The sequence below is a fragment of the Cibotium barometz genome, chromosome 30, assembly GCF_041138505.1.
Source record: "Cibotium barometz isolate CiBa-2024 chromosome 30, ASM4113850v1, whole genome shotgun sequence".
NCBI lineage: Eukaryota > Viridiplantae > Streptophyta > Polypodiopsida > Cyatheales > Cibotiaceae > Cibotium > Cibotium barometz.
The window spans coordinates 13430734-13454622 of NC_141075.1; the positions used below are offsets into that span (position 1 = coordinate 13430734).

General features: G+C 50.4%; 1 protein-coding gene across 1 annotated transcript in view; it reads left to right on the forward strand.

Annotated features, from left to right (window-relative positions):
* Positions 1-384: 384 nt before the first annotated feature.
* The window catches only part of LOC147621185 (uncharacterized), a 53836-nt gene continuing 30331 nt past the window's right edge, over positions 385-23889 (forward strand). The window contains exon 1 of the mRNA XM_086823912.1: positions 385-872. Within this exon, the coding sequence (XP_086680038.1) occupies positions 738-872 (135 nt within the window). The 5' untranslated portion in view covers positions 385-737. The remainder of the gene's footprint in view (positions 873-23889) is intronic.

A 23889-nucleotide genomic window follows, 5' to 3' on the forward strand; every position in this document is an offset into this window, starting at 1 on the left:
AATTGTGTATCTCCAATTTGAAACTTTGGTCCACCTGCTTGCTCTCTCTCTCTCTTTCTCTCTCTCTCTCTCTCTCTCTCTCTCTCTCTCTCCCAACTCCCTCCCCTGTTCTCTTCTCACTAATGTTTTATTGGATACTAGAATTCTGTTTTCATTTCTAGAGACACACTAGGGACCCTCCAAGTTTGCTCGGATAGTAATAACCACTCACACTATTCTAAAACACCTTTTTGTTCCTTTAGGAACACAAATTAGGAGCAATACCACTTTATGTTTAATTAGAAATTAGGAGCCGTTAGGATGAGCCATGACTCATGTGACATGACATGTGAACAAGGCCTGACCAGAGGTTCTCTGACGTGTTTGGTACTCATTGGTGTAAATGCACATACCAAAGAGGACAGTGATCATCTTCTTCGTCATTTTTAGTCATCTACATTCTCTGCTACATGACATCCATTACAGTGTGCCGTTTGCCTTTCGTTCTTTCTTACCCCTTCTAACGTTTCCCCCCTAGCAAACCTTTCCCCTTGCTGGAATTAGGGTTTCTTTTCGGTTTAGAGCTCGCTTTGCATAGTTCAGGGTTATTTCCTGCGTAGTTTTTAGGGTTTCTTCTTGATTTTAGTCTTTCGCCTCTTCGCAAAATCTGGCTTTTTCCCCTCTCTGCGAAAGTTAGGGCTTCTTCACAGGGTTTCTTCATCTGTTCCGTGCCGCGCTTATTTTTTTTTCTTTTGGCAATGACGGAGGTCTTCCTCCATGTTTACGATGTGGCCAACAGCGAGTCTGTCAAGACCAACAACACCATTGTGCAGCTCAACAAGATCTTCAAGGATGGCATTGGCCTGGGCGGCATCTTCCACAGCGCGATTGAGGTTCTTTCTCTTTGTCCTTAACTCTTTTTTCACGGCATTTTGTAGCTAAGTTGAATTTGCTCATTGTCTCATCAGTTCTACCGATCCATCAATATCATTGTGTGCCAGCCTTCACCATTGTTGCACTCATAAGAAGACAGGATCATATACACAAAGGCTGCTTGAAACGCAATGATCATTTTTATAATCAACGGTGTCTAATAATATTGGTTACCCCTTCCCCATCAGAACGGCAGGAGCTTGATGGGGGAGATTCCCTGCCCATGAGGGGTGTGGGAGTACGAACTTCCCTTTTAATTTGGGGGGCGGGGGGGGCGGGGTGGGTGTTATGTCTGCAACACTCCTATAACCAAAAATACAGCGTGTTTCGAACTATGCATTGTGAATGCTGTGATTCTGCTTTCTCATGACTAAAGTGCATAATGTTTGGAATGCATCATCAATGCCATTGGTTTTGCTGTGGTGCTTTGGCTTTGGTACACCATTCTTGGGGGAGGCTCAAATCGAGGTTGAGAAGGAGACTTATCATCGAGGATGGTGAACGTGCTATTGATGAAAAGAAGTAGCTGACCCACAATTGATTGTAGATTGGGAGGAGCGTGATGCTGAAGCCTTTGCCTTGATAGGCAACGTCAGAGTGCACATTGGTGGCAACACCTGGATGGCCATGGGTCGCTCCCAAAGGACTGGTTAGTGTCCTTTGAGGACTGGAGTTGTTCATCATGATCTAAGGCAGTAGGTGAGATGTGGATAGCTCATTTGGGAGATGTAGTGCAATGAGGTATGAACTCTAGAGCAGAGGAAAAAGTTTTTTCACTTCTACGACATCATTGGTTGTAGAGTTGAGAGGGGGTGTTGGATGTAGGGTTTATGATGCATCTCCACTTGTGAGCCTCCTTGAGGGGACATTGGAATTCATATGCATAGTGTTATATTTATGGGCATGTGAACAATCATAAAGGCAAATAAGTTGAAGTAAGTTCCCTTGTGCAAGACATTGACCGTGCGTTTTCTAACAAGCATCATAGTGAGCACATCGATACATGTGAGTATATGTGAGTGTGAAATTACATTCCTAGACCATACAAGAGGCAGTACAAAAGAGAGAGCTCATGTGGGTATAGTAGGCTTTTTTGCCTCATCACTCCTCGAGAGAACCCACGTTCAAGCATTTTGATACCATTTTATGGATCATACTGATTGGCTCTCTCTCTCTCTCTCTCTCTCCAAGATATCCTCCAAAGGCATAGTGACACTCCCCACTAGTGGTGAACATGGCACCTCTCGACTATCATCGACTTCCCCATGCCAGATATTTTATCAAGCTTCATCACTCCTCTCTATATGTGAGAACAAATAACCTCTCTAGCTTCGTCTAGAGCTATGATGACAAAAAGATGAAAATGAAATTAAATGTGAGGTGAGATGATCATGTGAATAACACATGATGGATGCTAGACATTGTTGAGTCCTATCCATATGTTCCTTGGAGCAGGTCGTGAGCTCATTCGGATACATACGTGATTTTGATTAATGCTAAGAAAGAGCGATTAATGCTAATCCTACTTAACTTGCAAACACATAGAAGATAAGAGATGTAACCCTGATCTATAGTATATTGTTGAATGCTCATATATACAATGGTTCTTGGATGTTTGATTGGATTCATGCATACCTACCTTTGGTGCATACAAAAAGGTTATTGTCTTGAGACGTGCTCGCTGAAGTCTTTGCCCCTCACCTTGCTTGAGCTGTCGCCTCTTCGCACCCCCCCTCCCCGCCCTCGCGACTTAGCCTCTCCCCGCCTGCTCGCACCCCCCCCCCTCCGCGCCCCTGTGTATCTTGCGCCCCCCTCCCTCCCTTTTCACACCCGTTGCCCCCTGCCCGCCTGCCCTAGTTTCCCTCGCGCCCACCGCTCCCCCCCTTCCTCCGCGTCCCGCCCCCCCTGCCTGCCCCCGCCCTACCCCCCCTTGCGCGCTTTCCCTGCCCCCCCTTTCGTTCCTCGCTGCCCCTTTGTTCTCCGCCTCTACCTTCCGCCCATTTTTTTAAAAAATTTTTAAAATTTTTATTTTTTTAAAATTTTAAAATTTTTATTTATTTTATTTTATTTTCCTCCGCCCCCCTCTGTCTTCCGCCCCTTCCCCTCTGTCTTCCACCCCCCCCTTTTTGTTTTTTCCGCCCTTCCCTCTCTTCCCCTCCCCGCTCTGTTTTTTTGTGCAGCTTGGCTCTTGCAGGACCCCCCCTTTATCGCTTTGCCCTCGACTCAGCTTCAGACTCTGATGGAGGTTCCTCCCGCCCCACCTCAGAGGGACTCTTCTGCAGCCCCCTCGCCCGCCCCTGAGGATACTCCCATCAGGCTTTCTCTTTCGCCAGAAGAGGAAGCGAGCCTCGCCGCGCAGGTGGAACGCCTCCAGGCACATTCCACCATCTGCCGCATAGTTGGCACTCGCCCCAGCAGAGAGGAGATCCGGGATCTTCTCCAGGCCCGCCTTCTTGCAGATGTGGGCAAGATCCTGGACGTTCAGTTACTGGGCCGCGGACACTACCAGATCGAGTTCGAGACAGCCCAGAGCGTGGCCCAGGTCCTAGCCATGAGTCCCCTTGACATTCGGGGCGCTCGGGCCTTCTTCAGACCTTGGCAGCATGGTTTCGACCCAGCAGCGGCCGAGCAGGGAGAGCACCTATTCCATGTTACAGTTTGCTTTCCTGGACTTCGCCGCGAGTACCTTCCGCTCCTTTCTAGGATAGGATCATTGGTGGGCTCGGTGCTTGAGACTGGCCCCACAACAGCTTCAGTGGTGGCTAGAGTAGCTGGCCTGCCTTCGGTCAGAGTTTTGGTTCGTGACATCTCGTCCCTTCCGAAGGTCATTCAGTTACCTAGGATAGGGGGGGGGGATGGATCAATCAGAGAGTGGAGTTTTCGGGGCTCTCGAACCACTGTTTTATATGTAGGGAGGTCGGCCACCTGGCCAAGGCCTGCCTTCGCAGGAGACCCCGACCTTCACCGCAGCAGCAGACCCCTGATGGCCCGTCCACAGATGCGGCTCGGCAGGCAGCATCTGGGACACCTGCTCAGCCCATAGAGACCTCGGATTGGCAGCCTGGACAGGGGCGCCGTAGAGGGAGACAGCCACAGCAGCATGCCCAGAGACTGACGCAGTAGCAGTCACAGCCTCAGCATCACTGGGTTCTTGTGAGGAACAGCTTTGCTCCCCTCCAGGAGGAGACCCCAGCGCAGACTGAGGATCAGGAGATGCCAGCACCCCCCCCCTTCGCCCCCACCCCCCCTCCCCCCTCCCCCCCTCCCGCCTCGCTTCCACCTTCACCTCCTCCCGTTCCCGCTCCCGCTTTTTCAATGGCTCCTTCCCCACCCCCTTCTCCCTCCCCCTCCTTCCCCTCCGCTCGCCTCAGTTCCCCGGGAGGCACTGGCAGTACCCTGGCGCTCACCTGCAGTCCGGCGGGCACTGAGCACCGACCTTGATCGAGCGCCGCAGAGGAGACCTACCATGCCGATTCGTGCTTCACGGATATCCTCTATCCGCAGTCGGCTAAGTAGTCTCGACACTAGACAGCGCTCGGAGGCTTTCGACTACTCCTCCACACACCTTTTTGGAGCGGAGGGCCCCCATGAGCCAGCACCCATCAAAGTTCATGTGGTGATACCTTCGGCCCGAGGGGAAGAGGCACTTGATTCAGCGGTGGCCTTCTCCTTCCCTCTTTGTGGCACTAGCGACGGGGAGTGGACTCTGGATCTCGCTCTTAGTATTTTGAAGACTCAGGCAGTTGAGTTTTCTCACCATGTGAGCGATTTGGAGATGACAGATGTGATAGGCCGACTCTGGGAGTTGGCACATTTCTTTGATACCGAGAGTGCGGATGCCTCCGGGATTCGACATTTAGTGGTTCGCATAGTGGCAGACCTAGCATGAGACCCTGGCTATGTATGCATACATGAGGTTTCTCTCTCCGAGCGGGAGGCAGTCGCTATAGGACACAGCCAATGGCGCCTGGTCCGAGACTCTTGCAGCACATCGGGTGGGCAGATTCGTAGCCGCTCGGATGGGGATTGCTCTCCATCTAAGCCGCATGCGAAGGCCCGCCGTATGGCTGAGACAGCCTCCACCTCAGCAGGTCATCCATGAGGATTATCTCATGGAATGTACAGGGCCCTGGCGGTGCACACTATGTACGTTATCGTGGTTGCTTGAGGCAGGAGCTTGAGAGATGCCTGGTTGGGGGCAGTATTGATATTCTGATGATGTAGGAGCACCATTTGAGTGAGCAGGATTCGGAGATATGGTTCGGTGATGCCTGGTAGATGGGACACATTTTGGTCTGCAGGTTTTGGCCCATGGGAGGGCAAGGAGGAGTATGTATGGTCATTGCGGATGTATGGCGGCAGGCCATTGTGGATGGCGGGGTCATTGTGCCTGGTAGAGCACAATATGTTATGCTGAGGATGTACGATGAGCACTTTGGTGTGCTCAATGTCTATGCTCCCAACCATGCTAGTGCCAGAGCAGAGTTCTGGACCCTTGTTACAGATGCATTGCTCGAGGCCGCACATTGGTGTGTTGGGGGAGACTTCAACATGCTTGAGGACCCGGCCGATAGGGTGGGAGGCAGTCATGTTACAGTGCACGGCACGGAGCTTGCAGCTTGGGAGCGATTTTGTATGACACTACGGATCACTGATGCATGGGAGCACGAGGCTCTCTCTCGTTCTCAGGACAGTTTTAGTTTTTCTTGGTCGGATCGTCGACAGGGAGGGACTAATCTATCACGGATTGATCGCTTTTATGTGGGCGACAGGTTCGGGGAGGTGGTGGCTCCGTTGGCATTCTCGCTGGCACCTCTTTTTCAGACCATGCGCCAGTTATCTTGACACTGGAGGAGAGGACACGGGAGACCAGCTTGTAGTTGAGGATCCCAGAGAGGATACTTACAAATCCCAGTCTTTCTGAGGACATTGAGAGGATATGGCATGATAGCCAGAGCTCTGACCTGGATGCAGCAGGCCAGTGTGCCCAGGGACTCATCGAGCTCAGCTCTTTTTTGCACGCTACAGCCTTGACACGGCTGGGAGAGACTCGAGAGTGGGAGCGTTGCTTGAGACGTAGCCTTGCTTCCCTTCAGAGTCTTCAGGAGCAGCTGCCTACATGTGAGTGGGTGGCGTCCCAGCTGAGCCAGGCACGCCAGGAGGTTAGAGAGGCAGAGGAGCAGAGACATGAGTTCTACTATCATCGTCAGGCCTCTCAGTGGACGCAGCTTGGTGATAGAGTGACTGGGGAGTTCTATGATATCACCGGACCCCGCCATGCTCGAGCAGGAGTACGCCAGCTCAGGGTGCAGGACAGATCGTTAGCCACTGAGCCCGGGGAGATTAGAGCCATTGCCACTGAGTTCTATAGAGACTTGCTTTCAGTGAAGCCAGCCACGGAGGCACGTGATGCTTGCAGACAGACTGTGTGGGCCCATGTGTAGAGGAGGGTCACAGATCGTATGCGCACAGTTTTGGGTGAGCCCCTTTCAGAGGATGAGCTTGTTGAGGCTTTGAGGGTCCTTCCGCGTCATAGTTGCCATGGGGAGGACAGATTGACGCCTGCCTTCTTTATGCGCTATTGGGACCTTTTGGGGCCAGGCCTCCGCAGGGGCTTTCAGTATGTTTTGGACACTGGGGTGATGCCACAGAGCTTTTCAGAGGGCTTGATCTTTCTTATCCCCAAGGGGGAGGGAGTGTCAAATGATATTTGGCATTGGAGGCCTATTACGATCCTCAATACTGTCTACAAGGTCCTAGCAAAGGCCTTAAGTTTGAGGATCCAACCCTTCCTTGGGGAGTTGATTCATGCTACCCAGACAGGATTCGTCAAGGAGCGCAGTATCCTTGACAACATTTTCACCTTTTGGGAGGTGACGGCCCGAGCTAGATTTCTCGGTGAGGACTTGGTCGTGATGCTTCTTGATTTTGAGAAGGCATATGATAGAGTCGATTGGGGTTTCCTAGAGGGCACTATGCTTCGCCTGGGTTTTGAGCCAGATTGGATTCGAGGAGTGGCGGCTCTATACTCCACAGCTCGTAGCCAGGTGTTAATGGCAGGAGGACGGGGGTCGAGTTTTGAGTTGACCAGATCAGTCCGTCAGGGATACCCTCTCGCCCTGTTCCTTTTTCTCTTCTTTGCAGAGGCTATGAGCATGTATCTGACAGTAGAGGAGGTTGGTTTGAGAGGACTCCAGCTTCCAGTCCGGGGTGAGGACCTGCTCGATTCTGAGTTTGCTGACGACACGGGATTGTTTTTGCATGGCCAGGAGGCCAATCTACAGAGGGCTGAGCAATCGCTACAGGTTTTTGGGGTGGCTTCGGGAGCATTGATCAATTGGCGCAAGACAGTGGCTTTTTGGATCAGTAGCGCTCCCGCTCCGGCATGAAGCCCAGACCCGGGATTTAGATAGATTCCTCCTGGCACAGCAGTGCGGTATCTGGGATGCTAGATTGGACTTGATTTGTCACCTGAGCAGCAGATCGCCCCGCTTCTTCTGAGCATTCGAAAGAAGCTTTTATATTGGAGTACAGCTCGGCTATCCTTGGCTGGGAGGCTGGTGGTGACAAATCAGGTGCTTTTAGCGACTATGTGGTACATCACGTCTTGCTGGATCTTCTCGAGCTCTTGCATCAGCCAGGGACAGAGGCTGATCAGGAACTTTCTTTGGTCTGGGCGGGATGGTTAGTCGGCCCGGGCTAAGGTTGCTTGGGCAGTTATTACTCTTCCGTTGGCTCAAGGGGGCTTGGGCATTATAGATCCAGCTGATCAGAGTAGAGCCTTGTTGGGGAAGCTTATTGTTCGGGGGCTGCTTCCAAGCGCTGAGCCTTGGAAGGAGCTTCTTTTCCAGCGGCTGCAGGCTAGAGCTCCCCCAACAGGGGGCACTTGGGCACCAGAGATACGGTGGATCTTCATAGAGATGAGGAGGACAGGCCTCAGTAGAGGATGGGAGGACAGATTTACCTTGAGCATCCTGCGAGTTTGGGAGTTGCTGAGACCGGGGCTTTCTCAGAGACCTCCCACTTGTGATGAGGAGCGGGCCAGACAGCCGCTCATCTGGAGCCCTGCGATACGCACAGAGCATGGTCATATGCTAGGTTCTCGGCCTCGTCTAGCTTGGTGACCATTGGCGGCAGGCCCAGCACGCAGTTTTGGAGATTGGCAAGCCTTTTGCAGTCTCCCGGAGGAAATCCAGGCGGAGAGGCTGAGTCACTTCAGAGGGGGGCTGATTATGAGGGATGACATTCAGGAGGCACTCACTGAGGAGTGGTTCACGTCTTTCGAGCCACGGCCCCACGGTGGATGGGAGCCTTTACACAGTTGGAGATCCTGATTGCTGTCAGAGCTTGCACTGAGGATGGTAGATGCCTCTACTATGAGATACAGGATGAGGGCAAACTTCAAAGAGTGGAGGCGGAGTCGTCTTTGCATCTTTCAGAGGACTCTGATTGGTGCATATGGGCATATGCTGCGCGCCCCTTGGCCCGGCTCCAGTGGGACCCCGGCGAGTACGAGTGGCAGGATCCTTATGCGTCCCCCGAGGCCACAGAGATCACGTTTTTCCAGTACACTGTTCGGCTGCGGAGGCATATTTTGACTGCGAGGAGGATGGTCTCTCCAGCTGCATCGGAGCATTGGCGGCTACAGGGACTCTCACAGGAGTTCCTGGAGGATTTTTGGACCAGGCTGTGGGCTAGCCGACAGGCATGCAGGATCTCGACTTTCCAGTGGCTGGTTGCCCACAGGGGCTCTGCAGTTGGCACCTGGCTTGTCTACAGTGGCCTTCCGTCGGCCTGCGTCCGATGCGGCCACCCATTGGAGACACAGAGACATTGCCTATGGGACTGTCCACAGTCGCAACAGATTTGGCTGAGAATGCTGCGCATTTTGGCCCCCCTCTCCAGAGGGCATGTATACGTGGGGAGCCGCTGCTTGGTCGACTTCGTTAGGGCCTGCTATGGGATACGAGACGAAGCACGATAGCTAGGCCATCAGATTCATTAGGGGCCAGCCTCGCCTTGTTCCTTCACCGGATTTCTCGTCCGCCGGCAAGACACAGGAGAGGGATTTACGATGGGAGCACCTCACCATATGGTTCACCTGGAGAGCCCGTTGTTTCAGGGCCTTTGAGGGGAGACTGGAGCCACCAGCAGAGACTGTCGGAGTATCTGGCAGGAGTTGATTCACACCTTGCGAGGACAGTATGACCGCATCTGGGGCGACTCGGATCGAGTGATCTTGCGGCGCCAGGCCTTCCACACTTCTTGGCGCAACGGCCCCTTCTATACTCTACACGCGGGTACCCCCCGCTGGCACTACAGGCCACCTGTTTGGATTTTACCCCCTCCTATTGTATGATATAGCCTCTCAGTTATGTGTACTTTTATTTGTATTTTTTTGCACCTAGGGAGAGTCTCCCTAGCTGTCTTGATTGCATCTCTGCTCTGCCTTCTTATGAGCAAGAGAGGGGTTTTGTAGCCCAATGGGCATTTTTTTTAATAACTAATGAAAGGATCTTTTCTCGGGAAAAAAAAAGGTTATTGTCTTGGAGACCCCTTCGCTTGGAGGCTGGGCACATTGTGTCTTAGGTACATTTGGGCACGTTTGGGGTTGCCAAAACCATCCAATTTGCCTAGATCTGGCCTCTTATCTTGCCAAGATATAGGTTGCAATAGGAAAGCATGTCTGCATGTTGCCATGTTGGGCATGCATTGTCATACCCCGCAAGAGTCTTTGGGTAAGCTCTGGCTTTCCTTGCTCAACAAATTACAATACCCAACTATGTGTATGGCCAAAATGTTCAAGACTATGTAGAGAACAAAGCTCTCGGGAGGTTACCCATCCTAGTAGTGTTCTTGAACAAGTGCTTTAACTTTGAAGTTTCAAAAAATGGTGTAGTCGAAAATGTGGACACTTTCTTGTGAATACTTTATTCGAGACTTTGAGATTCTTTTATATAAAAGGATCCCTCATTGGCTCTATCCCTAAGTTCTTTGACTTGGTTTTCAACTCATCGGACTCGGAGAGATTGTTTTGAAGCTCCTTAGAAACTATGGGGTTGCTCTCATCCTCCTCCAAATGAAATTCAAAGAGATCCACCTCCTCAGAATTGTGTCTGGTGATCGTATCCTCCTCCAAATGGGATTCGGAGAGATCCACCTATTTTCTTTATTTCTTGTGTTTGGGTTTTGGTTCTGGCACTTGCATCTTGGCCTTTGCTGATGCTGCCATGATCTTTTCCACCTTGTTGGTTGTAACCTCCCTTGCTAGAGCCTCAATTTGTTCAATTTTCTTTCTCGGGTGTGCCAAAGACGAATTCAAAATAAGCCATTTTTTACCTAGGCTTGACCTAGGCTAAGACTTTTGCAAGTCCAAGACTACATGCAAAAACGGGATGGAAACCTAAAAACGCAAACCCTAATTTGCTATGCAAATTGAAGCGGAGCTCAAAACGATAAGGCAAGGGTTGAACTAATGCAAAACAAGGAAACCCTAATTTTTGACTTCAAAGCTTAAAACCCAAACCCTAATTCAACATGCAAAAACTCTACGTAAGGATTGCCCTAGGCTGGCCTTGGCTTTGTACCATAGTTACATGCGTTATGGAAGTGTGATCTTGATTAACGCTAGGCAAGAGAGATTAATGCTAATCCTACTTAACTTGCAAAACACATAGAAGACAAGATATGTAACCCTAACCTACTATATATTGCTGAATACTCATATATACAATGGTTCTTCGATCTTAGATATGATTCATGCATACCTATCTATGATGCATACAAAAAGGTTTTTGTCTTGAAAACTCCTTCAACTTGGAGATTGAGGTGCATTTTCCTCCTCGCCTTGCCCGTAGAGTCGACGTAGACGTTGATAGAATGTATAGTGGAAGAAGGGAAAGTGGAAACACATGAGAGAGTGAGAGAGAGAGATGGAGAGGAAACATAGGTATAGACCTGCTCTCAATATCATCAACCATGAATATGTGTCCCGAGCAAGAGGGGAGAAAGCCTCGTATGTGAGGGAAGGACATGCTATATATATGCCCAGATGTAGGCAGCCGACTAGCTCACGACTAGGGAAAAAGTGCATGAAAAAGTGTGAGGGAAGGACATGCTATATATATGCCCAGATGTAGGCAGCCGACTAGCTCACGACTAGGGAAAAAGTGCCCAAGACTCCATAAAGTGGGAATAAAAGATGGGAAAAATATGTGAGGGGTGACTAGCCCCTCTAGCTACATGGTCAGTCCTAGAGGCTAAAATAGGACACCAAACAAGAAGCCAGCAGCAAGGAGATGATGTCTAACATCCCCTTTCAGCATCAGATCCTGAGTGAACTCCATGAAGCCAGAGACGCTGTCCTCGATCAAAGATGAAAGATTGCAGAAACAGGTACCAGGAAAGCTCCACAACCAATCTCTGCAACAACTCAGCTACAAAAGCAACAGAACAAGTTGCCAGGTACACCGCGTACACCGCTCCTCTGGAAGAAAACAACCCCAAGTAGGTTGCGACGTGCTGCTCCAAATAATGGTTCCAAACCCAAGTGTAAGAACACTCCCTGAAGTTGAATGTCGTGTATCCGGCCTGGAGAAGGTATGAAAAACCTCAAAACTAACCAAGATCAGATCTTGTAGATAATCAATCTTGGGAGAAGCAGGCTGCTTCTCACTGGAACCCTCTGAGTCTATCTGCTCAAACTCTGTAACAAGAGTTGCCAAATGCTGAAAAGAAGCATCCTCTGAAAAGGTCGGCATCGCAAGATGTAAAGACTTTGTAGAAAAATTGGGGTCCATCTGCTCAAACTCTGTACCATGAGTTGCCCAATGGTGTAAATAAGCACACTCCACCGAGGTGGGCATTGCTAGATGAAAGGACTCCACATCCCCCTCTGAAAAAAGATGTTGTCGGAATGATACAAGCCCAACTTGATTCTGATCCAAATCCAAAAAACTATGGAAGTACCACTGTGCCCCAGGCACGGTTAGAAACCACTTATCCAAAGCATCCCACCCGGTCCAAAAGTTCATCCTCCAAAACAACAAACTTGCACACCGCATCAAATAGGCAGGGGAAGGGGCATCCTCAGAAGCATCACAAAGAGAGGCGGAGGTAGACTCCTCACAGTGAGGAAGGGAAGTAGGAATATAAACTGCAGTGGTAACAAGGTCCTCAAAAGCATCACTGAGAGCAGAAGACTGTTCCATAAGTAGAATCAAATCCCAAGAATCAGCAACAAATAAGTGATCCATGTGAAAGGATCACACCTCCTCGGCAAAACACCTTCCTTTCTGTGCAAACACTGCAAAGAACATAGGCTCGGATAAAATGAACTCTGCTCAGGATCTTTGAAAAGATCACTACTCTCCTCCAAAATCTGTAAACTCCTGTCACAGAAGAAAGTCTCTACAGATACAAAACAGCTCTCGAAACCGATCCTCCACTTGCTCCTCCAACACCTCATCATCCTGAGACATCTCCCACTCGGTAAATGCATCAGCCTTTGCAGTTGCACTCTTGCAAAGCATTCGCAAGTTTGCACTCACAAAGACTAGATCATTTGCCCACTCCACCCCAAGACGGTTCCTCTTCTTCGATGCAATGTGACTGTATGAGCTCCAAAGTTGCTCTAGGCAAGAGGAACTCACTGCGCCTAGCTGAGAATGCGGATGGCTGGATGCTGAAGCTCAGGTCCATCCGAACCAAAATCTTCCCACCACAAAGTAGCCCCAACTTTGAAGTGATCATCCTGTGCATCCATGTCTCCATAAGAGCCCTGAAAGCTCCTATACCTGGACAACTGGTCACGGATCTTCCGCCTAACATTTGGGTCAGGCACAAGTCGAGTCAAGACAAGTCTCCATAGTTGGCTCACCTCTGTGTCACTTTCTTGCCCTTTACCCTGAAACTCAATGTCCACCACATAGGCTATGCACACATAGGGCACGGATCTCCTCATACCTGTCCTCATCTGGCTCCAAATCTCTTAGCTTCTCTATCATGCTGTCCATAGCCTCATATACCTTGCCGATGCATGGCTTCATACCATCCACAAGCCTCATCAAGTGGACAATAAGTTGAACCATAGCATCAATGCGCTTCCCTTTCAGGGCTCTCTGCTTTTTCCTTGCATAGAGCTCTTGTCTCACTCAGTGGAAGCCAATGGTGAAGAAGTGAACTCGTCACACTGATGAACAACTGTCTCAATGCACCACTACACTCTTTCAATCGGTGGAGCATCAAGAAGTTGTAGGTAAACCTCGTATCTCAGTATTTGAGGAGCTGACGGCTGGATTTTTTGGAGAATTCATGGCGTAGGAACTGATGGTTTGTGACAAATGTCACTATTTGGCTGCCCGCTTGGATGATAGGCCGGATCCATGGCAAGTCCCCAATGTCCTTTAAGAGATTATTTAAGCAATGTGCCATGCAAAATGACACGGTGATGTTGGGGTACATGCTCTCGATGATCGCTCCGGCTGTCCTGTTTGAAGCCTCCCCATCAGCAACAAAGCCCACAACTAGGTCTGGGCCAATGATCTCTATGCCACTAGCCACATCAGCACTCTTCCCGGCCCAGAAGCATCATGTGAGGCGATGAAGTACATCTCACCGTGGGAACATGCGACAAGGCCATGGATGGACCTCTTCCGCATATCACTCCATCCATCGGCTATCAGGGACACTCCATTCCTTGCACATTGTCGCTTCGTGTTTTTTGTTGCTTGCTCCACAAGCCTCTTCTCCTTCTCTAGCAATGTGGTGCGCAAAGACTCCGATGATGGGGGCGTATAGTCTTGACCATACTCCCCTATCTTCTTCACCCATGACCTTGAAGTAATCCGATCTATCCACAAAAAATGAATAATTTAATAACCGATCAACTTCAAAGTTCAAAGTTCAAGTAAGAGGAACATTGAAAAATGATAGATCTTAAGCTAGACATCTTAATTCTTGATTACCTGGCAGCATGGAAAGCAATGTGGTCGTGAAAGAAGAAGCGGGCTATGGCCGTATCCAACTCTTCCTTCTTCTTGGAATCCCAACTACCCTCAAGAGTACTTTGCTGGCGTGTGTGGATGCGGTCGGCATGGAGAAGGATGGTGTTGGGGCCCATTCTTGTGGGGCAGGTGATGCAGCCGCGGGTGCCGATGAAGTTGATGCCGAACCTTGGGATGGCCTCACTAGTGTTGGGATCCACGGCCACATGTGGCACTCTCCTTGAAAGCAAGGCCTCATGTGGCAACGCGTTCAAGAAGCCTCCTTCTCGTCTCCGGTGTGACCCGATCACAAATTCGGACCTTATGACCGGGCTCATGCAAGAGGTGAGCTCTCACTTTATCCGCTCCACCCGTTCGCCTATATGGACATAGCTTGCACGACCATGGGCGAGAGCCTCCTCCACTTTCGGGATGATCGGAGTTGACCTCTTCCCACCAAGACCAACCTTCGTTCCTCCTTCCTCTATTCATATTGGCGCCGCTGGAATGAGTTGCGGGGGATGGCCGCGATGAAAGATGCCATGGAGGCAAGTGCCAAGGAGGCTTGAGCAATGGAGGTGAGTGTAGGACAGGCTAAAGCAAGAGGTGAGTGTGTGTGTGTGTGTGTGCGCGCGCGCGCTTGCCAATGGAGAGGCTAAAGCAAGAGGTGAAAGTAGGAGAGAGAGAGTGTAGGAGAGCAAGAGGTGAGTGTGTGTGTGTGTGTGTGTGTGCGTGCGTGCTTGCCCAATGCCAATGCCAATGTCAAATGGAGAGGCTAGAGGCTAGAGCAAGAGGTGAGTGTGTGCGGTGTGCGGTGTGCGCTTGCCAATGGAGAGGCTAGAGCAAGAGGTGAGTGTAGGAGAGCAACAAGACTACAAGTGACAACTTGTAGTCTAGAGGCTAGAGCAAGAGGTGTGTGTGCGGTGTGCGGTGTGCGCTTGCCAATGGAGAGGCTAGAGCAAGAGGTGAGTGTAGGAGAGCAACAAGACTACAAGTGACAACTTGGAAATTACAACTTACCCAATGCCACTTGAGGAGAGCTTGAGCCTTGCCCAATGCCCTCTTGAGTCTTGAGCCTTGAGGAGTGTTGAGCCAATGAGCTTCCCACTTGAGCCTTGCTTGAGGAGTGTTGAAACTTGAGAGCTTGAGCCTTGAGCAAATGCCAAGGTTGAAGCTTTTAAAGGAGACTCGAGTGACGAAAAGCAAGAGCTAAGAGCTAAGAGCAAGGGTGTGTGTCTTCTTATAGCATGGGGGCCCTTCTTATAGCCATGGGCAAAGTGGGTAGGAATTGCTACAGTGGGTCGCCCAACGGCTACAATGCGCCGGCCCAACGGCTACAACTACCCAACGGTTAGCTGACCGTCCCAGTTCGTCTTGTCCCACAGCATGAGCTGTCCCGGCGTCCCCGAAACGCTGTCCCGCGTTACACCTCGGACTCGCACGTCCCGCATCCATCCCCATCCCGTCTTTGTTCCAGTCCGTTATGGAATGGCGTTCCCATGTCCCAGGGGTCTGTCCCCCCCGTCCCCTGTGACTATACCTTCTCCTCCTTAGATCACATCTTCACTTTGAGGGCCATTATTGAGGAAGGCAAGCGTAAGGGAAGACAAGTGGACTACTACTTGTGGATTTCCGCAAAGCTTTTGATAGTGTCTCGAGGGCTCGTCTTTTTAAGAGACTCCAGCTCCAGGATCTTGAGATCCCGACGGATATGATATTTGGAATACTAACACTATCCGAGTCAGTGACAGAGAGAGTACGGGCCATAGTCACGGGGGATGGACCCTTGGGACGGGGGAACGCCGTTCCATAACGGACTGGAACGGACACGGGATGGGGACAGATGGGGGATATGCGAGTCCGAGGTGTAACAGCGGGACGACGTTTCGGGGACGCCAGGACGGCTTAGGCTGTGGGACGGGACGGACTGGGACGGTCAACTTACCCTTGGGCAGTTGTAGCCGTTGGGCAGCGCACTGTAGCAAGCCCTCCCCACTTGGTCCATTGCTATAAGAAGATCCCCCATGCTATAAGAAGACACACCTCCTTGCTTTTTAGCTCTTGCCTCTCGTCGCTCGAGTCTCCTTCAAAAGCTTCAACCTTGGCATTTGCTCAAGGCTCAAGCTCTCAAGTTTCAACACTCCTCAAGCAAGGCTCAAGCTCAAGCCTCAAGGTTCCTCAACTCTCAAGGCGCAAGTGGGAAGCTCATTGGCTCAACACTCCTCAAGGCTCAAGACTCAAGAAGGCATTGAGCAAGGCTCAAGCTCTCCTCAAGTGGCATTGGGTAAGTTGTAATTTCAAGTTGTCACTTGTAGTCTTGTTGCTCTTCTACACTCACCTCTTGCTTTGCGCACGCCGCACACACACACACACACACACACACACACACACACACAAACACACACACACTCACCTCTTGCTCTAGCCTCTAGCCTCTCCATTTGTCATTGGCATTCGGCAAGCACGCGCACACACACACACACACACACACACACACTGTCACCAATTGGCCGACCATTTGGTCCATCTCCAGATTTGTGTCTCGTTCACTTGAGGCCAGGCCGGTGTCTCATGTGAAGGGGCTAGTATTTTGTATAACATGGACGGGAGCCAGACTGGTGCCACCCGTGTGTTAGCAGGATGGTGTCGTATGGACGGGAGCCAGATTGGTGCCACCCGTGTATGACCTGGACTGTGTTCTATCCATGGGATTGTCACGCCATGGAAGGGCCAGTATTTGTGCCGTGTCTCGCCTATGGGACTGTCACTCCATAGGGAGGCTCGTGCCTGGATTTGTGTCTTACCTATGGGACTGTCACTCCATAGGAAGATCGAGATTTATGCTTTCTGTCGTGCCATTATTGTGCCCGATAGGAATGTTTAGTATTGCTATGGCTCTCACATGGATGGGGGGGGGGTTTGAAACGATAGCTCCATCCTAGCCTCGCAGCCTGCGAATACCAGCCCTTCGCCTGTGGGGGCCGGCAATCTCAAAGAAATCCCCAGTGACTTTATCCCTGGCATGGGTCTAGAAGGAAGCTTTGGCATGGTGTCTGTACTTGACCCTCCTCTCCTCTATGGATCTGAGCTTTGTATTGGCGGCAACCAGCTACACGGGCTATCTGGGGAACTCCCCTGAAGTCACAGGAGAGAAGCAAGACCCCGATGAATAATCCTCTCCTGCTCACGGAATCCCGCCAATTTGTTTTGTGCTGCCTCTTGTAACAAATTGCTAATCTCGCTAAGGCCTGCATCCAAGATGCATGGGCGGTGCTAGAACCTGAGAGAAAATCTAGCCCCTCCCATATCTGCTCTATCTTGCTGCATAACTCGGAGTCCTGTGTGAGGTTGTCCGGAATCCTAGTGCTCAAGTGTCTTTCCTGTCTCCCAAGGGTCCTCCAAGGACAAAATAACCAGAGCATGATTGGAGAAGGCAGTGCTTGCCAAGATACCAATCATGCCCCCACGATCACAAGCCCACACATCCACATAAAATCTATTGAGTTGACGGGTACTTGGTAAAATCTTCCCCCCAGCGATGGGTACGCCTCTCAGAAAGATGGTACTCTTGGAGGAAAAGAATATCAATGGTCCCCCAACTGCTGCTCTATGGAGCTCTCCTCTAAGGATGCCGCGCCTTTGAAAACATTGAGGCGCCCCCAAACCCTGAATGTTGCATGAGGTAGTGCACATATTAATGTCTGTGGGCGGCGAAACTATCGGAACTGCCCTCCACTCGAAGAGTCTTGGGCATAGGTTTCGACAAGGAGTGGTCTGAGTTAGTCCTTGGATGAAGGCGCGTCAGGTGGGCGCGGATCTTGTCCTCTATGTTCGAGCTCGAGAGTAAGCATACACTGAACTTCAATGCAGGTATCTGTAGGAGGGGGAAGGGTACTGCTATTGAGATATGAAGGAACACAAAGAGGAGCACCTCCAAGCTGAAGGACACCACCTCCCTGTCCATAGGTTTCGACGAGGAGTGGTCAGAGTTAGTCCTAGGATGAAGGCACTCCAGGTGGGCGCGGATCTTGTCCTCTATGTGACGCCACTCTGTTCGAGCTCGAGAGTAAGCATACACACAACCTCAATGCAGGTATGTGTAGGAGGGGGAAGGGGTACTGCTATGGAGATATGAAGGAACACAAAGAGGAGCACCTCCAAGCTGAAGGACACCACCTCCTTGTCCTGATCTCTATGACCTGAGCCTCCCAGCTCCATCCGAGCCAGGGGCCAAAGATCGGTAAGCATGTCGGTGATGCACAGATCGTGTAGATAATGCGAAAGCTCCATTGCTTGCCCCTGGATGGCGGCAAACGCCGACTCCGAATCCCAATCCGTCTCTGGGGTTGCACCAAAGGGGAAGGAGAAGATCATCGCGCCACACTCTGGCGTGGATGGCTTGGAGTGATGAAACACCACACAGATTTGAATGGGAGCCACTATCTCCATGAAAATATAAGTTCATTCAACAGGGAGACATCAGAAGAAACTCTAATCCACATGTTGGCCTAGGATCCTAGGCCAACCTAATGAATATATGCTCTTATGTGTGTGTGTGTGTGTGGACTGTGTGTGTGAGAGCATATCTTGATACAGAGTTCTACACCCACTATTGGGCACTAATGACGTTAGTGGGGATGTCGTAGTATCTAGTCCATACTATGCATAATGGAGTTCATAGTTATATAGTCTTGTGGGTTGACTACCATGAGTATATAACATGCACGTTCCTAAAAGGTGAATTTGGGCATGTTCTTGGATTCATCGATGTATATATATAGGATCCTAGGGGGGCCACTTTGCGAGACTGGTGGGAGTTGGAGGACACCACCTCCCCATCTTGATCTCTGTGACCTGAGCCTCCCAACTCCATCCGAGCGAGGGGCCAAAGATGGGTAAGCACGTCGGTGAGGCGCAGATCATGTAGATGATGCGAAAGCTCCACTACTTGTCCCTGGATGGCGGTGGACACCGACTCCAAATCCCAATCCGTCCACGGGGCTGCACTCAAGGGGAAGGAGATCATTGCGCCACTTTCTAGCATGGATGACGTGGAGTGATGAAACACCGCGGTAGAACGTGCGGAACCGCATATTGGATTACTCTAGTGCGGCATGAAGCTGCTGGCGCCGAGTTGGCATATCCCACGCCGTTAGCGATGCTCCGCTTGTTCCTTGGCATGGGTGGCGTGTGAAGGCAACTTCCGTGTCGCAAGCAACGAGTCGGTTTGTCGAGCAACTCAAGTGGGGCGAACCGCCTAAGGGAATCACATATCTGAATGCGATCCACCGTCTTCACGAAAATATTAGTTCCTTCGACAGGGAGACATTAGAAGAAACTGTAATCCACTGGCTGCCCTAGGATCTTGGGGGGCAACTTGGCCAGACTGGTGTGCCCTCACCGGGCGATGGTCATCTCTATCGGCTCCGAGAAGCGATGAATCAAGCGGTGGACCGAACTCGCATGCTGTCTTTGCTCTGGGTTTGGCATGGTTGGAGGGTGTCACAGAATTCCTCATTATTCTACTGCTCATGTGTGGCATGTGGAGCATGACATGACATATATGTATGGCTGGTGGAGCTTGACATGGTGTGTCTGTGTGGCATTTAGAGCCTGACATGACAGTACATCATACATGTATGGCTCATGGAGCCTGACATGATGTGATTTCGTGGGACTAGCTATATCTTGGAGATTTTTTGTATTTATGTTCTAGGAAGGTTTCGGAAGGATCATGAGCCTTGGACATTTTAGCTGATACAACTGAGCAGATGGGTGTTTCTTCTAGTCTAGTTGCACTCATGTGTGTGCATGACTTTGATTTTACCTTTGGATGACTTGTCTTGTTTGCTTGGACAATGTCAAAGATTTCTGTTAGTGTTGCCTATGGGGCCGAGGATGCCTAGGCACCCTGTGGCAGAGTCACACGGGGACGGGCCTTAGGGACGCGGGACGCGGAGACGGGGACGGCCGGGGACGGGTGGGACGCGCAGGGGACGCCGTGCAACACGGGGACGCATGAGGTCGTCCCGGGGACGCGTTCCCGAAACGCAGGACGGGCAGGGGACGCGGTGAGGGGACGCCTCCAACGGCCAGAAACGGGCAGAAAACGGCCAGAAACGGGCAGATTTCCAGCTATAAAAAAAGGCACACTCTCTATTGCACCCACACTCATTTCTCAAGCCTCAAGCTTCCAGAATCCAAACTTCAAAGTTCCAAGTTGTGCCAACTTCCAAGCCATCTCTCTCTCTCTCTCTCTCTCTCTCTCTCTCTCTCCAACTTCCAAGCCATCTCTCTCTCTCTCACACACTATCATCATTCATGGCATCTCAAGGTGAAGGCGCCGCCGCCACATCTTCCGTTGCGGGCTCTTCACGAAGGAGGCCGGCGGTGCACACATGGTCATGGTGGGATGAAGTCCACTACGCTAGTCGTGGAGTGGGCGGTGGTTCAAGGGCATGGAATTGCAAGCTTTGTTCCTACAAGAGAAGTGGGGCGCCAACAAAGTGCGAGCTCACTTTTTGCACGAGGCCGGTCATCAAGTGCAATTTTGCGCACGCGTTACTCCTGAGAAGCGAGCGGAGCTTCTTGAGAAGCTCAAGGTTTATGAGGCGGCCGAGGCGGCAAAGAGAGGGCGACATGTTGCCGTTGATCCTCATGATGTGGTGAGAGCACGAGAGCAACCGACGCGAATGGAGGTGGAGAGGAACCCAAATCTTGCTTCAAGCTCTCAGCCATTCAAGTCCACTCCATCCACATCGGGTGCCTCCATTCCCATCCGCCGTCAATCCACTCTTAACGAGAATTGGAACCCAAAATTGAAGGATGAGGTGGATAGGTCGGTGGCTAGGTTCTTCTACCACGACCACATTGCGTTTCAAGCGGCACGGTGAGAGTCGAGACTCAATTCTCTTCACTCTTTTTTTTTTAATGTCTCATGCTTCAAAGCATTTGTCATATTGCCAAAAAAAGCTAACTTGCTACATGGTTTTCCTTACTTGAAATAGGTCTCCTTACTTCCGTGAGATGGCCACAAAGATCGGGGAATATGGCCCCTCTTATGTGCCACCTTCATCGGAAAAGATTCGCACCACTTTGCTTGATAGGGAGAAGTTGGCCGTTGAGCACGCGGCGGCGGATACAAAGGCAACGTGGGAGACTAACGGAGTCTCTCTCATTGTAGACGGATGGAGTGACACGCGCAAGCGCTCCATCCATGGAGTGGTGGCCTACTCAAGGGGCAAAGTGTACTTCATCGAGTCACATGATGCGAGTGGCAGTGGGAAGGCCGTGGATGTGCTTGCCGCGGAATGGGCGTCCACGATCGAGGTCATTGGGCCGGAGCTTGTGGTCGGCATGGTGGCGGATGGAGAGGCGTCAAATAGGGCAGCCGGGAGCATTATTGAGTCAATGTATCCATCCATCACAGTTTCTTTTTGCATGGCCCATTGTCTCAACAACCTCCTCAAAGACATAGGTGCCTTGCCATGGATTGCACCCACCATTGAGGAGGCTAACCAGCTTGTATCCTTTGTCCTCAACCACCAAAGGCTGCGACATGAGTTCTCTAAAAGGAGCACTCTTTCCCTCCTCAAGTATTCTGAGACAAGGTTTGCATACAACTTCCTGATGCTAGGCCGCTTGTCTACATGTGGCGGAGCCCTAAGAGGGCTTTTCCTTGGTGATTAATTTTCTGCCATGCCGCAGTCAAAATCGGCAACAGGGAGAACGTGCCGAGATCGCGCCGACGATGCCGCTTGGTGGGAGAAGGTGAAGACACTCGATGCCTTGGTCAAGCCTATTGTTCACCTTCTACGAGTCATTGACGGCCATGAACCATGTATCGGCAAGGTCTATGAGGCCATGGATCGCATGATCAAGTCACTCCAGCAGCTTGTGCCAGACAGGGCCGAGTTTGAGGAGATCCACTCATTATGTGAGTCCAGGTGGAACTCCTACTACTCCCCTCTTCATGCGGCTGCCTTTGTGGTTGATCCAGAGTTCCAGGGCAGAAAACAAGAGGCCGACAAGGAAGTAAGCAGGGCATGGCGGATCATTTTGGAGCGCTTAGAGCCCGACCCTACCATCAGGCGGAAGATCAGAGACCAGCTATCTCAGTACAGGACGCGGCAGGGATCTTTTGGATGTTTAGATGCACAGCTTGACCGCCTCAAGATTGGGTCTCCTCTTTGGTTTGAGGATTACGGATCAGATGGGCCGGAGTTGCAGCGCTTGGCTATTCGCATCCTTAGCCAGGCTGTGAGCTCTAGTTGCTTGGAGCAACTTTGGAGCGTTTAAGGTCACGTTGCCTCTAAGAAGAGGAACCGCCTTGAAGTGCAAAGGGCAAGTGATTTGGTTTTTGTGAGCGCTAACTTGCGCATGCTATGTGCGACAGCAACAGGGAAGGCGGATCCCTTCACCGAATGGGAGATGGCACAGCAGGATCCTGCAGCTCAGGAGCATCTTGAGGAGGTAGAGGAGGAGCTACAGCCTGAGGGGGAGGAGAAGGCTTCAAATGGCATCGACGACTTCGACTTCCAAGCCTCCCGCCAGGCTAGCACTTCAGGAGCTTGAGGCTTGACTCTTGAGCCTTGAGCCATCTCACCTTTTTGGTGCCCACTGCCAATGGCCATGATCTATTGTGATCTATCTAGTATCCCTGTTTTGTACCCACTCTTTTTTGTAACCCTCACTGCCCATGAGGCATGTACTTATCTCTTTGTATCTATCAAACTATCAATCACATAATCAGTGTGCCATCGATGTTTTATTAGCGCATTTTGCTCAAAATGACTCTTGTTTTTTTGTCTATTCGGTGTAAAATTTTGTTCAAAGTGTGTCTCTATATGTATGTCATGCATACAACTCCTAAATTGCTTTTAAAAAAGAGGTTTTTTTTTTGCCGTTCCCGACCCCGTCCCCGGGAGGGCACTTCCCCGTCCCCGTCCCCGTCCCCCATCCCTGTCCCCCGTCCCCATGTGACTCTGCCCTGTGGATGTGGATGTGGATGTGCACACCTGTTTGGGACTGACAAGTGGTCTACATATGGTTTGCAGGTTGTAAGTGTCCCTAAAAGCCCAATTTACAGCTTTATGATTTCACATACTAATAAGTATGGGTTCACACACTTATAAGTGACTGGACAAATTATAAGCTTTACACAGTGGAGAGGACTTATTTAATACACGTGGCGGCCAAAAGATGGGCTATGGACAATATTTGGGCCATCTTCACCCACTATTGGGCACTGATGATGTTAGTGGGGATGTCGTAGTATCTAGTCCATACTATGCATAATGGAGTTGATAGTTATATAGTCTTGTGGGTTGACTACCATGAGTATATAACATGCATGTTACTAAAAGGTGAATTTGGGCATGTTCCTGGATTCATCTAGGTATATAATTCAGCCGTATTAGCGGACATGCAGATTTCACATTGTGAAGTTTTCGTCAGAGTTGCGGCCAGTTCATATTGTGCTTATTCTTTCTATCTTTAGCGGTGCATTTGCCCTATCAACTACTTATTTGCTGTACTAATTCTTTCTATTTGCTATTTCCCTTTGTGCTAGGCTTCATTATGGCTGAGTTTGCCATGCATCTCCGGAGGTTTGACAGAAACTCAGTACAAAGGGCTTTGTTTGAATATATGCTCTTATGTGTTTGTGTGTGTGTGGAGTGCATGTGTGAGAGCATATATTGATACAGAGTTCTACACCCACTATTGGGCACTGATGAGAATAGTGGGGATGTCGTAGTATCTAGTCCATACTATGCATAATGGAGTTGATAGTTATATAGTCTTGTGGGTTGACTACCATGAGTATATAACATGCACATTCCTAAAAGGTGAATTTGGGCATGTTCCTGGATTCATCTAGGTATATAATTCAGCCGTACTAGTGGACATTGAGATTTCACATTGTGAAGTTTTCGTCCGAGTTGTGGCCAGTTGATATTGTGCTTATTCTTTCTATCTTTAGCGGTGCATTTGC